At 54.3% G+C, this 12,171-nt stretch overlaps 4 protein-coding genes across 4 annotated transcripts in view; 3 read left to right on the top strand and 1 right to left on the bottom strand.

Moving 5' to 3' along the window:
- The window catches only part of EMH_0027390 (uncharacterized protein), a gene marked incomplete at both ends in the record, with an annotated part of 1,573 nt that extends 1,077 nt beyond the window's left edge, over positions 1-496 (top strand). The window contains one exon of the mRNA XM_013494020.1: positions 137-496. Coding sequence (XP_013349474.1) covers positions 137-496 — 360 coding nt within the window. The remainder of the gene's footprint in view (positions 1-136) is intronic.
- Positions 497-2,850: 2,354 nt separating this feature from the next.
- EMH_0027380 (uncharacterized protein) lies at positions 2,851-6,966 on the bottom strand (the record flags this gene model as incomplete). Its single annotated transcript, XM_013494019.1, has 9 exons — positions 2,851-2,962; positions 3,249-3,351; positions 3,468-3,640; positions 3,771-3,886; positions 4,094-5,446; positions 5,571-5,691; positions 5,823-5,904; positions 6,095-6,211; positions 6,366-6,966. 9 exons carry the CDS (start codon positions 6,964-6,966, stop codon positions 2,851-2,853), a joined length of 2,778 nt encoding a protein of 925 aa, XP_013349473.1.
- Positions 6,967-7,502: 536 nt separating this feature from the next.
- EMH_0027370 (uncharacterized protein) lies at positions 7,503-8,002 on the top strand (the record flags this gene model as incomplete). The annotated part of the gene is given in 3 exon segments (XM_013494018.1): positions 7,503-7,591; positions 7,651-7,748; positions 7,752-8,002. Coding segments are annotated over 3 exon segments (438 nt in total).
- Positions 8,003-8,367: 365 nt separating this feature from the next.
- Positions 8,368-11,146, top strand: EMH_0027360 (uncharacterized protein; the record flags this gene model as incomplete). Its single annotated transcript, XM_013494017.1, has 5 exons — positions 8,368-8,848; positions 9,092-9,251; positions 9,520-9,681; positions 9,887-9,929; positions 10,907-11,146. 5 exons carry the CDS (start codon positions 8,368-8,370, stop codon positions 11,144-11,146), a joined length of 1,086 nt encoding a protein of 361 aa, XP_013349471.1.
- Between the last annotated feature and the right edge of the window lie 1,025 nt (positions 11,147-12,171).

Genomic DNA, 12,171 nt, shown 5'->3' with positions numbered 1-12,171 from the left:
TGATGCTGCTGCTGCTGCTGCTGCTGCTGTTTCTGGTGCTAGTGTTGATAGGGGGGCTGCTGCTGCTAGCTGTACTAGGGGTGCTGTTGCTGCTAGTGCTGCTGCTGCTGTTGCTGCTGCTTTCTGTTTGCTGCAGGGTGAACGGTTCTCTCGGGGTCGCAGGCGGCTGGACATGCCGACCACGAAGGCGCCGTCTTCAGCAGCAGCAGCAGCAGCAGCAACAGCAGCAACAGCAGCAACAGCAGCAGCAAATGCCTCGCCTTCTGTAGGAGAGGGCCCATACGCCAGTAGCGGAGATGGGCCCCCGATTGTGCCCGCAGTGTCGGAGCCGCAAGCAGCAGCAACAGCAGCAACAGCAGCAACCGCAGCAACAGCAGCAGCAGCAGCAGCAGCAGCAGAAGCATCAGCAGAGGACCTCAAGTCTGAGTCCCCTCCTCTTCTCTCTAATGATGCGGCAGATGCAAAAAGAAGGCGGCTGCTGGTTAGTGCAGAATAAGCAGCAACAGCAGCAGCAGCATCAGCAGCAGCATCAGCAACAGCAGCAGCAGCAACAGCAGCTGCAGCAGCAGCAGCAGCAGCCAACACTTGCTGCTACTGCTGTTAATTGGTTGTGCATTGGCACATTCAGAGCTGCCTGTACAGCCGACTGGATGTTCTTTTTTTTTTTTTTTTATTTTTTGTTTTTTGTTGTAAACGCAAAACTATTTGTATTTAACTATTTGTCTTCTCATCACCCTGACATTTATATATATATATATATATATATATATATATATATATATATATATATATATATATATATATATATATATTTCCGTGCTGCTACTGCTGAAGCTGGTGCTGCTGCTGCTTTCCTGCTGCTGCTGCAGTTGCTTATGTATTCCAGCTGGCGTTGGCTTCAGGTGTGGATACAGTAGTTCATGTGTAAGGCTGCAGCTAGCTAGCTAGCTAGCCACACCCAACAACACAGCTACACAGCTAGCTACACAGGTAACTGCGTAGCAGCTGCAGCAGAACCAGCAGCAGCAGCGAGAACAGCAGTGTTTGCGAAGGCAGCAACAGCTGCAGGAGCAGCAGCAGCAGCAGCAGCAGCAGAAGGGCAGCAGCAAGCGCGTAAGCAGCAGCAGCAGCAACAGCCAGAACAATAGGGTGTCTGTCTCCCTCGGTTCTGAGGTTTTGTGAGGCCGAGCAGCAGGCCATCCTAAACCCTAAACCCTAAACCCTAAGCCTGAAACCCTAAACCCTAAACCTGAGCAAAACTGGGAACAAACAAACGAAAAAGACAGCAGATAAAAAACTACAACAAACATAACCTTTTGTTTTATTGTGTAACCCTTCATGCTGCACACGAGCAGAGAAACCCAACAAACCCTAAACCCTAGACCTGAAACCCTAAACCCTAAATATCAAACAAAGTAGGAGGGAAAGCTAAACTTAAATAAAATTGTTTATATTAAAATAAAATAATTAAAAAGAATATTAATTAAGACAAATAATAAAAAGAAGACGAATTAGTAGAGCAGCTGCAACACACTCGTTCGCTCAACCCCTGAACACTAAACCCTAAACCCTAAACCCTAAACCCTAAACCCTCGACCGTAAACCCTACAGTGTATTTTGTCTCACTGTCTCGCCCTAAAAGGCAAATATTTAATTGCTAAACTAAAGTAAAAAACAAGTAAACCCTAAACCCTAAACCCTAAACCCTAGAAAAAGCATTTATACAACAAACTCACCACACGCAGTCGCCATCATAGCTTAGTGGTAGAGCATCGGTCTTGTAAACCGAAGGTCGTGGGTTCGATTCCCATTGGTGGCTTTTTTTTATTTAAACCCTAAACCCTAAACCCTAAACACCAAACCCTAAACCCTAATTTATAATGGCTCAAGCCTTAACCCTAAACCCTAAACCCTAAACACTAATTCAGATCGGCCTGAGGTCTGTCGCCGTAGCTAGTTCAGTCCACTGGGTGAATAAACCCTAAACCCTAAACCCTAAACCCTTCTTTTTGTGCTGCTTTCCAGCTGATAACGCCACAGTTAGTAGCCTCGCGTCAAACCCTAGACTATCGTCTAATGTATAAGGGTTTAGGGTTTACCGTCCAGTTTAGGGTTTAGTCTAAACGCTAAACCCTAAACCCTAAACCCTTAAACTCTACACAATAGGCGAGGAGCTGTAAGCCCAATAACACCGTTGCTAATCCATAAACTCTAAACCCTAAACACTAATCCCAAAAACACCTAACTAAACCCTAAACCCTAAACCCTAACTGAAGCCCACAAAACCCTAAGCCACAAACCCTAAACCCTAGGTCCAAGAGCACCCTAGAAAAACCATGAAGTCTAACAAAGTTGAGCGCTCAAAGGCTCACCAGTTGTAAACCCTAAACCCTAAACCCTAAACCCTAAACCCTAAACCGTAAACCCTAAACCCTCAGCTTGTAAACCCGCAGCCTCAAACACAAAGGGCGACTCGGGCTTAACGAAAAACGACGCCGCAGGGTCCACCTGTTTTGGCGTTTAGGGTTTAGGGTTTATACGTTTCAGTGCCACGAGGGTTTAGGGTTTTAGGGATTCCCAAGGTTTGGGGCTGCTGCTGCTGCAGCTTCGGTCGTTGCGGCTGTACTAAACCCTAAACCCCAAACCCTAAACCCTAAACCCTAAACCCTAAACCCTAGACAAAACATCTCCGATTGGAGGAATCTACATTTGCTGCGCCAAACTTCATGCATTTCAAACTGCGGCTGCTGCCGCTGCTGCTGCTGCTACTGCTGCAGCTGTGTTCGTTGCTAAAACTGCTGCTGCAACTGCTGCTGCTGCTGCTGCTGCTGCTGCTGCTGCAGGTGTCTATCAGCAAGCAGCTCTCCTAAGCAGCAGCACCACGAGAGCGTTCATCAGCAAAAAGTACAGCAGAGCAGCGACGCGGGCATAACCACTGGTCAGCAGCAGCCGCAGCAAAGTCCTGCAGCAGCAGCAGCAGCAGCAGCAACAGCAGCAAGCAGAAGCAAGTTGCAGGCCTCATCAAATATGCACAACGCACAGAAAGACAGAAGAAACAGGAGCAGCAGCAGCAGCAACAGCACCAGCACGCCAGCGAGCGAGAAAGGCAGCAGCAGCAGCAGAGCATCCGAAGAAGCAGCAGGATGGACTCGGGCAGGCGCAGCGGGTGCAGCAGCAGCAAGCAGAAGCAGCAGCAGCAAGCAGCAGCAGCAGCAGCAACAGCAGCAAAACTGCTGAGCTAGGCTTACCTCAAGGGGGCATCCACGCGATTCGCCAGCCGTCCGCTGCTGCCTGCTGCTGCAGTTGCTGCTGCCTGTTGTCTTTGGGGCTTTTTGGTGGCGGTGCAGTCGCCTGCAGCAGCAGCAGCAGAAGCAGCAGAAGCAGCAGCAGCAGCAGCAGCAGCTGAGTTGTGTTTCTTGCTAGCTGTCGATACACCTGAACACAGCGGCACCCCTCACCCTGCTCACCTTCGCTCCCGCCTTCCCCTGCCTTTTGCTGCTGTTCCTTACGCTGCTGCACCAGCTGCTGCTGCTGCTGCAGCTGCTGCTGCTGCCGCCGCAGTTGCTGTTGTTGCTGCTGCAGCTGCTGCTGCAACTGCTGCAGCTCTGCGTTCGCTGCAGCTGCAGCGACACGGCTTTGTCTGAAAGGCAACACAAAAACATAAGGCTGCATCGTCACAACCTGCTGCCAAACCAGCAGTAGCAACAGCAGCAGCAGCAGCAGCAGCAGCAACAGGAGCAGCAGCAGCAGCAGCAGCAACGGGAACTCACTCCAGGTCACCCTCAAGGTCTGCGATTCGCTGCTGTGCTGCTGCTGTAGCTTCTTCTGCTGCTGCGCTGCTGCTCCTTTGGAGCTCCTCCTGCTGCAGCAGCAGCTTTCGGGTGAGCTGAAAGCAGCAGCAGCAACAGCAGCAGCGGCACAACGCATCACAGCAGCAGCAAATCTGTCTCTGCTGCAGCAACAGCTACAGCAGGAGAAGCGTCAGTGCAACACTGAAGCAACAGCAGCAGAGGCAATATATCTCGAGTACAGCAGCAGCAGCAACAGCAGCAACAGCAGCAACAGCAGCAGCAGCAGCTGCGCAGCGGCATACATCGTCTACTTGCTGCTTAAGACCTTTCGTTTCATCTTGTTGTTGCTGCTGCTGCTGCTGCAGTTGCTGCTTGATGCCTTCAGCCTCATCCCTCTGCTGCTTCAGTTGCTGCTCCACTTGCTGCTGTTGCTGCAGCTGCTGCTTCAGCTCAGCAACTTCATTTTGCTGTTGCTGCTGCTGTTGCTGCAACTGCTGCTTCAGCCCTTCAGCCTCATCTTTCTTTTGCTGCAGCTGCTGCTGCAGCTGCTGTTCCTGCTGCTGCAGTTGCTGCTTCAGCCCTTCAGCCTCATCTTTCTGCTGCTGCAGCTGCTGCTGCAGCTGCTGTTCTTGCTGCTGCAGTTGCTGCTTCAGGCGTTCACCCTCATCTTGCTGCTGCTGCTGCTGCTGCTGCAATTGCTGCTTGAGGCCTTCAGCCTCATCTTGCTGCTGCTTTAGCTGCTGCTCCAATTGCTGCTGCTGCTGCAGTTGCTGCTTAAGGTCAGCAACTTCATCTTGCTGCTGCTCTATCTGCTGCTGCTGTTGCTGCAGTTGCTGCTTAAGGCCTTCAGCCTCATCCTTCTGCTGCTTCAGCTGCTGCTCGAGCTGCTGCTGCTGCTGCAGTTGCTGCTTCAGGTCAGCAACTTCATCTTGCTGCTGCTCTAGCTGCTGCTGCAGCTGCTGCTCCGACTGCTGCTGCTGCTGCAATTGCTGCTTAAGCTCAGCAACTTCATCTTGCTGCTGCTGCTGTTGTTGCTGCAGCTGCTGCTTGAGGCCTTCAGCCTCACCCCTCTGCTGCTCAAGCTGCTGTTCCAGTTGCTGCTGTTGCTGCAGTTGCTGCTTAAGCTCAGCAACTTCTTCTTGCTGCTGCTGCTGCTGTTGCTGCAGCTGCTGCTTCAGCCCTTCAGCCTCATCCTTCCGCTGCTCAAGCTGCTGCTCTAGCTGCTGCTGCTGCTGCTGCATTTGCTGCTTGAGGGCAGCCACTTCACTCTGTTCCTGCTGCAGTTGCTGCGTGAGCCCAGTAACTTTTTCTTGCTGCTGCTGCTGCTGTTGCTGCAGTTGCTGTTTCAGGCCTTCTGCCTCTTCTTGCTGCTGCTTCAGCTGCTGCTCTAGCTGCTGCTGCTGCTGCTCCAGCTGCTGCTTGAGGGCAGCAACCTCATCTTGCTTCTGCTGCTGCTGTTGCTGCAGCTGCTGCTTCAGTCCTTCCGCCTCACCTTGCTGCTGCTCAAGTTGCTGCTTGAGAGCATGAACATCCTGCTGCTGCTGCAGCTGCTGCTTCAGCTGCAACTGTAGCTGCTCCAGCTGCTGCTGCAGCTGCCGCTTCTCTTCCTGTGCTGCAGCTGCAGCAGCAGCGGAGGCTTCGCGCTGCTCTGCCTCCTGCAAGCACGCAGCAGCAGACGCAGCAGCAGATGCAGCAGCAGATGCAGTACCAGATACAGCAGCAGCAAGGCGAGCTCCAACAGCAGCAGCAGCAGCAGCAGCAACGTAAACACAGCCTTACACGCGAGAGATTTTCTTGTATTGTCAGCAGCTGCTTCTGCTGCTGCTGCTGCTGTTGTTGCTGCTGCTGCAGCTCCACCGACAAGGCCTCGTACTTTTTAGCAGCTGTCTTCAGCTCATCCCTGAAGCAGCAGCAGCAGCAGCAACAGCAGCAGCAACAACACTCATCGACAGTTGCTGCTGTGGGAGACACAGAAAAGACAGAGCAAACAGCAGCACCCGCAGCAGCAGCAGCAGCAGCAAAATAGCATACTCTGCTGCAGTGTGCTGCCGCTGCAGCGTTGCGTGCTGCTGCTGCAGCTTTTCCAGTTGTCTCTCTGCTTCTTCCTGAGTCGCTGCGGAGTCCTGCAGCAGCAGCAGCAGCAGCAGCAGCAGCANGCAGCAGCAGCAGCAGCAGCAGCAGCAGCACGAGCAGCAGCAGCAAACCGACACCACCGCATTAGCAGCGCAATATCCAGCAGCAGTAACAGCAGAAACCAAAGCAGCAGCAGCAGCAGCAACAGCAACAGCAGCTACAACAGCAACAGCTAAGGGAGATGGTGCTGTTGTTGGGCCTTGCCTTTTGCTGCTTCTGATGCTGCAGCAGCTGCTGCTCCTTTTCAAGGCGTTGCTGCTGCTCCTGCTGCAGCTGCTGCTGGAGACCTTTCACCTCCTGCAGCAAACAAGAAGACACGGTTGCAGCAGCAGCAGCAGCAGCAGCAGCAGCAATATGAATCGCAGCATCAACAGAAGCAACAGCACGAACTGCCGTAGCAGCAGCAGCAGCAGCAGCAGCAACGGCGGCAGCAGCAGCAACAGCAACGTGCCTGCTGCAGCTCCTGCATGGCCTTCTCGTGCTGCTGCTGCTGCTCCTGCAGGGCATCTGCATGCGCTGCTCTCATCCGCTGCAGGGCCCCTGTCGCCTGCTTCGTCAGCTTCTCCTCTCGCTGCTGCAGCAGCAGCAGCTGCTGCTCGTGCTGATGCTGCATCCGCAGCTGTGCTGCAGCAAAGGCCTCGCGCTGCTGCTGCAGCTGCTGCAGTAGAGAATCCCTATCTACCGCCTTACTGGCGTTTGCTGCTGCTGCTGCTGCTGCTGCTGCTGCTGATACGGCTGCAGGCGCAGCTGCTGCTGCTGCTGCACTTCGCTGTAGGGCTGCTGCCTCATCTAGGGAAGGACGAGCAACAGCACGAGCCTTCTGCTGCTGCTTCTGCAGCAGCTGCTGCTGCTCAACTCGCTCAGCAGCAGCCTCAAACATGTTAGCTGGAGAATCCATGTTGCTTGTGCTGCTGCTGCTGCTGCTGCTGTTGCTGCTGCTGCTGCTGCTTTTTTCCTTCTTTGAACGTGAAGGCCCGCCAGGCGTGGAGCCGTTCGCAGCCAACTGCGCTGCGCCGTTCTGTGTAGGGGCCACGGAGCTCATCGTAGTTGCTGCTGCTGCTGCTGCTGCTGCTGCTGCTGCTGTCGCTGCTGTTGCTGCTGCTGCTGCTGCTGCTGTCGCTGCTGTTGCTGCTGCTGCTGCTGTTTCTGCTACTGGCTTGCTGCTGCTGGTGTGTATGCAAGAGCCTCAGCAGAAGCTGCACGGTTCCCTGTACACACTGCTAAACCCTAAACCCTAAACCCTAAACCCTTAGTGCACGGCCATAGACAGCAGCAGCAGAAGACGATGTGTTTTGTTTTTTTGTGGATCTGTACTCCCTTTAGACGCTGCTGCTGTGACTCCACTAGCGGTCCCTAGGGCCTCACTGCTGCTGCTGCTGCTGCTGCTGCTGCTGCTGCTGCTGCTGCTGCTGCCCCCTTCTCTTTGCGTTATCGTTGCTGCTTAATGGAGTTTTGTCCGTTTAGAGTTGGATTTGCAGCGGTTGCTGCTGCACATCACCAAAAAACAGACAAGGCACTGCAGCAGCAGGAGAAGCTGCTGCTGCTGCTGCTGCTGCTGCTGCTGCAGCGAGTGGCTGCATGCAGCCAGTGTTCGCTGCTGTCCCAGTCTCCTCAGCAGCAGCAACAGCAGCAGCAACAGCAGCAGCAAGAGCAACAGCAGCAGATTTGTCGGCTTAAACGGCCTCATCTGCTCTGTGGCGTATTTGTCTGTCTCTGCGACCTGAAGGTCGCCGCCGTCGCTCCAGACCCAGCAGCAGCAGCAGCAGCAGCAGCAACACCAGCAGCAGCAGCAGCAGCAGCAGCAGCAACAGCAGCAGCAGCAGCNAGCAGCAGCAGCAGCAGCAACACCAGCAGCAGCAGCAGCAGCAGCAGCAGCAACAGCAGCAGCAGCAGCACAAGTTGCTGAAACTCACTGCAGCAAAACCCAGGGGAAGAACAACAACGCGGATCTAGCAGCTGCTCGCAGCTGCCTCACCGCTGCCGTAGATCCCGGGCCGTGCAGCAGCAGCAGCAGCAGCAGCAGCAGTAGCAGGAGCAACAGCAGGAGCAGCAGCAACAGCTGCTGCTGTGGTGCTTAACGCCGGTGGCGCCAGAACACGCAACAGCAACCGCCACAGCAGCAGCAGCAGCAGCAGCAGCAGCAGCAGTAGTAGTAGTAGCACATACTTGCAGTGACAAATGCCCGCAAGTTGGCAGCTGTAGGTGGTGCCTGCAGCAGCAGCGGCAGCAGCAGCAGCAGCAGCAGCAGCAGCAGCTCAGCCGCACCCTTAGCACGACGGACAGCTCATTGCTGCCTTAGATAAGACCGTTGTGGTGCTGCTTCATCAGCAGCAGCAAACAGCAACATTAGCTTCGAGGGCGCCTGCAGCAGCAGGGCCGAGCAGCTGCAGCAGCAGCAAGAGCAGCAGCAGCAGCAAGAACAGCAGCAAACACTGCAGCGAAAATGAGGCGCCGAGACCACAACAGCACCGCCACCTGCCCGTACTGCACGGTACGCCACAGCAGCAGCAGCAGCAGCAGCAGCAGCAGCAGCAGCAGCAGCAGAACCAGCAGCAATAGCAGCAGCAGTAGCAGCAACACCAGAATCAGCAGCAGGATTAGCAGCAGCAGCAGCAGAAACATCATCATCCGGCGCAGGAGGAGTAACAGCAATATCAGCAGTAGCAGCAGTAGCAGCACGAGCAGCAGCATCACCAGCAGCAGCAGCAGCAGCAGCAGCAACAGCAGCAGCAGCAACAGCAGCAGCAGCAGCAGCAGCAGCAGAATTTTAAATATATATTTGTTTGTGGTGTACGTACAGCTGAAGATGTTTTGCAAGGTGCACAGCGACATCCACAAAAGAAGAGCGATGGAAATGCAGCAGCAAATTCAGCAGCAGCAAGGCGAAGGAGCCACACTAGCTAAAATATATGACTCCGTTATAGGTCAGCTGCTGCTGCTGCTGCTGCTGTTGCTGCTGCTGCTGCTGTTGCTGCTGCTGCTGCTGCTGGTGCTGATGTTGGCATTGCTGGTAGTGCTGCTGCTGTTGCTGCTTGTGCAGTTTTCGCTTCCATTGTTGTTGTGGTTGTTGCTGCTTTTGTTGCTATTGCTGCATATTACTGCTGCTTCTGCTGCTGCTGCTGTTGCTGCTGCTGCTGCTGCTGCTGCTGCTGCTGCTGCTGCTGCAGGCGAGCGTTTGAATCGTATGCGGCACAAACTGGAGGAGGGGCCGTCTGGGCGGGGTTTGTGGGGCGACGACCCCGCTGACATTGCTGCTTCTGCTGCTGCTGCTGGCAACCTCGCAGCAGATGCTGCTTCTCCTCTTCGTCAAGACAAAAAGAAACAAAAGTCAGCATTCGGGTTTAGGGTTTAGGGTTTAGGGTTTAGGGTTTGAGATACAGAGCTTACTATTCGAGTTGCTGGGTGGGGTGGGGGTTTAGGGTTTAGCAGCAGGGCAGCAGCAGGCTGTGCAGTAGCAGCAGCAGATGCGTCAGCAGCAGCAGTTGCAGCAGCAGCAGCAGCAGCGGCGTTGCGGCAGGAGATGCAGCAACAAGTCCAGCAGCAGCACGAACAGCAGCAGCAGCAGCAGCAGGTGTTTGTGTGTTGTGGTGTTTAGGAGCAGCAAAAAGTCGAAGGACAAAAAGAAGAAGAAACACAAAAAGGAGAAGAAAAAGAAAAAGGAAAAGAAGCGAAAGAAAAGATCCAGCAGCAGCAGCAGCAGCAGCAGCAGCAGTAGCAGCAGCAGCAGCAGCAGCAGCAGCGATTCGGACTCCGATGAGTGAGAGTTGATGGGTGTTATTAAACTGTTGCTGTTACTGCTGTTGCTGCTGCTGTTTCTGTTGCTGCTGCTGCTGCTGCTACTGCTTGCTGCTGGTGATGGTTCTGATGTATTGCCACTGGGCCTTGCTGCTGCAGCTCATCCGCCTGCTGCTGCTGCTGCTGCTGCTGNCTGCTGCTGCTGCTGCTGCTGCTGTGTGCTGCAGCGACAGGAAGCATAGCCGTCGGAATCGTAGAAGCGACGACGAAGTAGGTGTTAAGCTGCTGCTGCTGCTGCTGTGCTGCTGCAGCTGCTGCCACCGCTGCAGCTGCTGCTGCTGCTGTTGCAGCTACTGCTGCTGCCGCTACTTCTGTGCTGCTACAGTTGCAGTGATGCTGCTGTTGCTGAGTCTGTTGTTCTGCCGTTGGCCCTTATGTGGCTGGCGTTGCTTCTGCTTCTGCTGCTGCTGCTGCTGATGTTGCTGCTGCTGCTGCTGTTGCTGCTGCTGCAGGTTACGTATGAGGGTTCGCGTCCATCTAAGAAGCACCGGCATGAATAGCACGCCGCTGCAGCAGCTGCAGCAGCTGCAGCAGCAGCAGCTGACGACGCTGCAGCAGCACCCACTGCAGCAGCAGCAACTGCTGCGTCGGCAGCCATATCAGCTGTCTTTAGTCCACTTGGGAGGGAGGGGCTGGTTCTGCTGCTGCTGCTGCTGTTGCTGCAGCAGCAGCAGCAGCAGTTGCTGCTGTGATAATCTCATAAGCGAGAGCAGCAACTGCTGCTGCTGGAAGGGCAGCAGATGAGTAGAGGCAGCAGCAGATGCAGCAGCACAGCAGGTGACACCGTGCAGCAGCAGCTGCTGCATCACCAGCAGCAGCAGCAGCAGCAAAAACAACTATCGCAAACTTGGCTTCTTCCGCTTTCTTAATTTAGATTCATATACCAACAGCAACTGTGCTGCAGCAACAGCAGCAGCAGCAGCTGCTGCTGTTGCTGCTGCTACGCTGTTGCTGCTGCTATTGCTGCCGCCGCTACTGCTACTGCTGCAGCTGCTGCTGCTGCCGCTGCTGCTGCTGCTGCGATTGCTGTGCTTTCTGTGGGTTGCGTTCCTGCGGCTGCTTCTTCTGCTCCTGTCGCTGCATGTGTCGGTGCTGCTGCTGCTGCTCACTTTCTTGCTGCTGCTGCTGCTGCTGCTGCTGCTGCTGCTGCTGCTTCTGGGTCCGTTTGGTTCGCGTTGCTTCTGCAGCGCCGTGGGGGCCTGAAGGGGTTTGCTGCTCCTTGCTGCGGGACGCTACAACAAACGCAGCAGCAGCAGCAGCAGCAGCAGCAACAGCAGCAGCAACTCACAGGCACTGCATCTCTCGCCCACGACAGCAGCAGAGAGTTTGCTGCAGCTAACCACCAGCAGCAGCTCTTTGAACGGCAACAGCAGCAGCTGCTCCGACAGACACAGCTGGCGGCGATGCAGCAGCAGCAGCAGCAATAGGAAGCGCTGCAGCAGTAGTGTAGTAATAGTAACAGCAGCAGCAGCAGCAGCAGCAGCAAGATCCGCAGCAGCAATAGCGTAGTGGCTGTAACGGCAGCAGCAGCTAGCAGCAGCAGCTGCAGGCCGCTGCGGTGAGCAGCAGCAGCGAGTACAGCTGCTGCAGCTGCTCGAAGCAGCAGCAGCAAACATCGCCCTGGCAGCAGCAGCAAATAGAATCGTAGCAGCAGCAGGAACAGGCAGCAGGAACAAGCAACAGCAGCAGCAAGCAAGAGCAGCAACAAGCATCAGCAGCTTGTGTAGCGGTAGCAGCAGCAGCGTTGTTCAGCCCCTTATATAAACCCTAAACCCTAAACCCTAAACCCTAGAATACAACAAAAATAAAAAAAAATTTGAGTGTTTAACTGCATTTGCTCCCCTAGAAGATTCAGTTGTTAGGGTTTAGGGTTTAGGGTCTAGGGTTTAGGCTCAAGGTTTAGGGTTTAGGGTTTTACGTTGAGGGTTAAGGGTTTAAGGCCTAGAGCTTTAGGTCTAGGTTTAGGGTTTAGGGTTTAGCGTTTAGGGTTTGTGATATATAATTTGGGGTTTTAGGTTTAGGGTTTAGGGTTTAGGGTTTAGGGTTTAGGGTTTAGATGCAGCGCCGTAGTTTGTAGGGTCCATACATCGAGGCTTCGCGTTCATTGCCTTCTAGGGTTTAGGGTTTAGGGTTTAGGGTTTAGGGTTTACTGTTTAATGAAGGGTTTAGAGTTTAGTATTTTGCTGCTGAAAGTATATATTTAGAGTTCAGGGTTTAGGGTTTCACTGCTAGGGTTTAGGGTTTAGGGTTTAGGGTTTAGGGTTTACTACACTCGGCTGCAGCATCGCCCCACACAGCCCCACACAGCAGCAGCAGCAGCAGCAGCTGCTGCTGTAAGTGTACTTAGAGCAGCAAACTGCCGCTTTTTGCTTCTCTTTTGCTGCTAAACTCAACACCCTGCAGCAGCTCAGCAGCAGCAGAACCAGCAGCATATCTGTTGCTGCAGCAGCAG

Source organism: Eimeria mitis, genomic scaffold (assembly GCF_000499745.2).
Source record: "Eimeria mitis Houghton genomic scaffold, Emh_scaff1009, whole genome shotgun sequence".
NCBI lineage: Eukaryota > Apicomplexa > Conoidasida > Eucoccidiorida > Eimeriidae > Eimeria > Eimeria mitis.
This window is presented reverse-complemented; position numbering and strand designations above follow the sequence as displayed.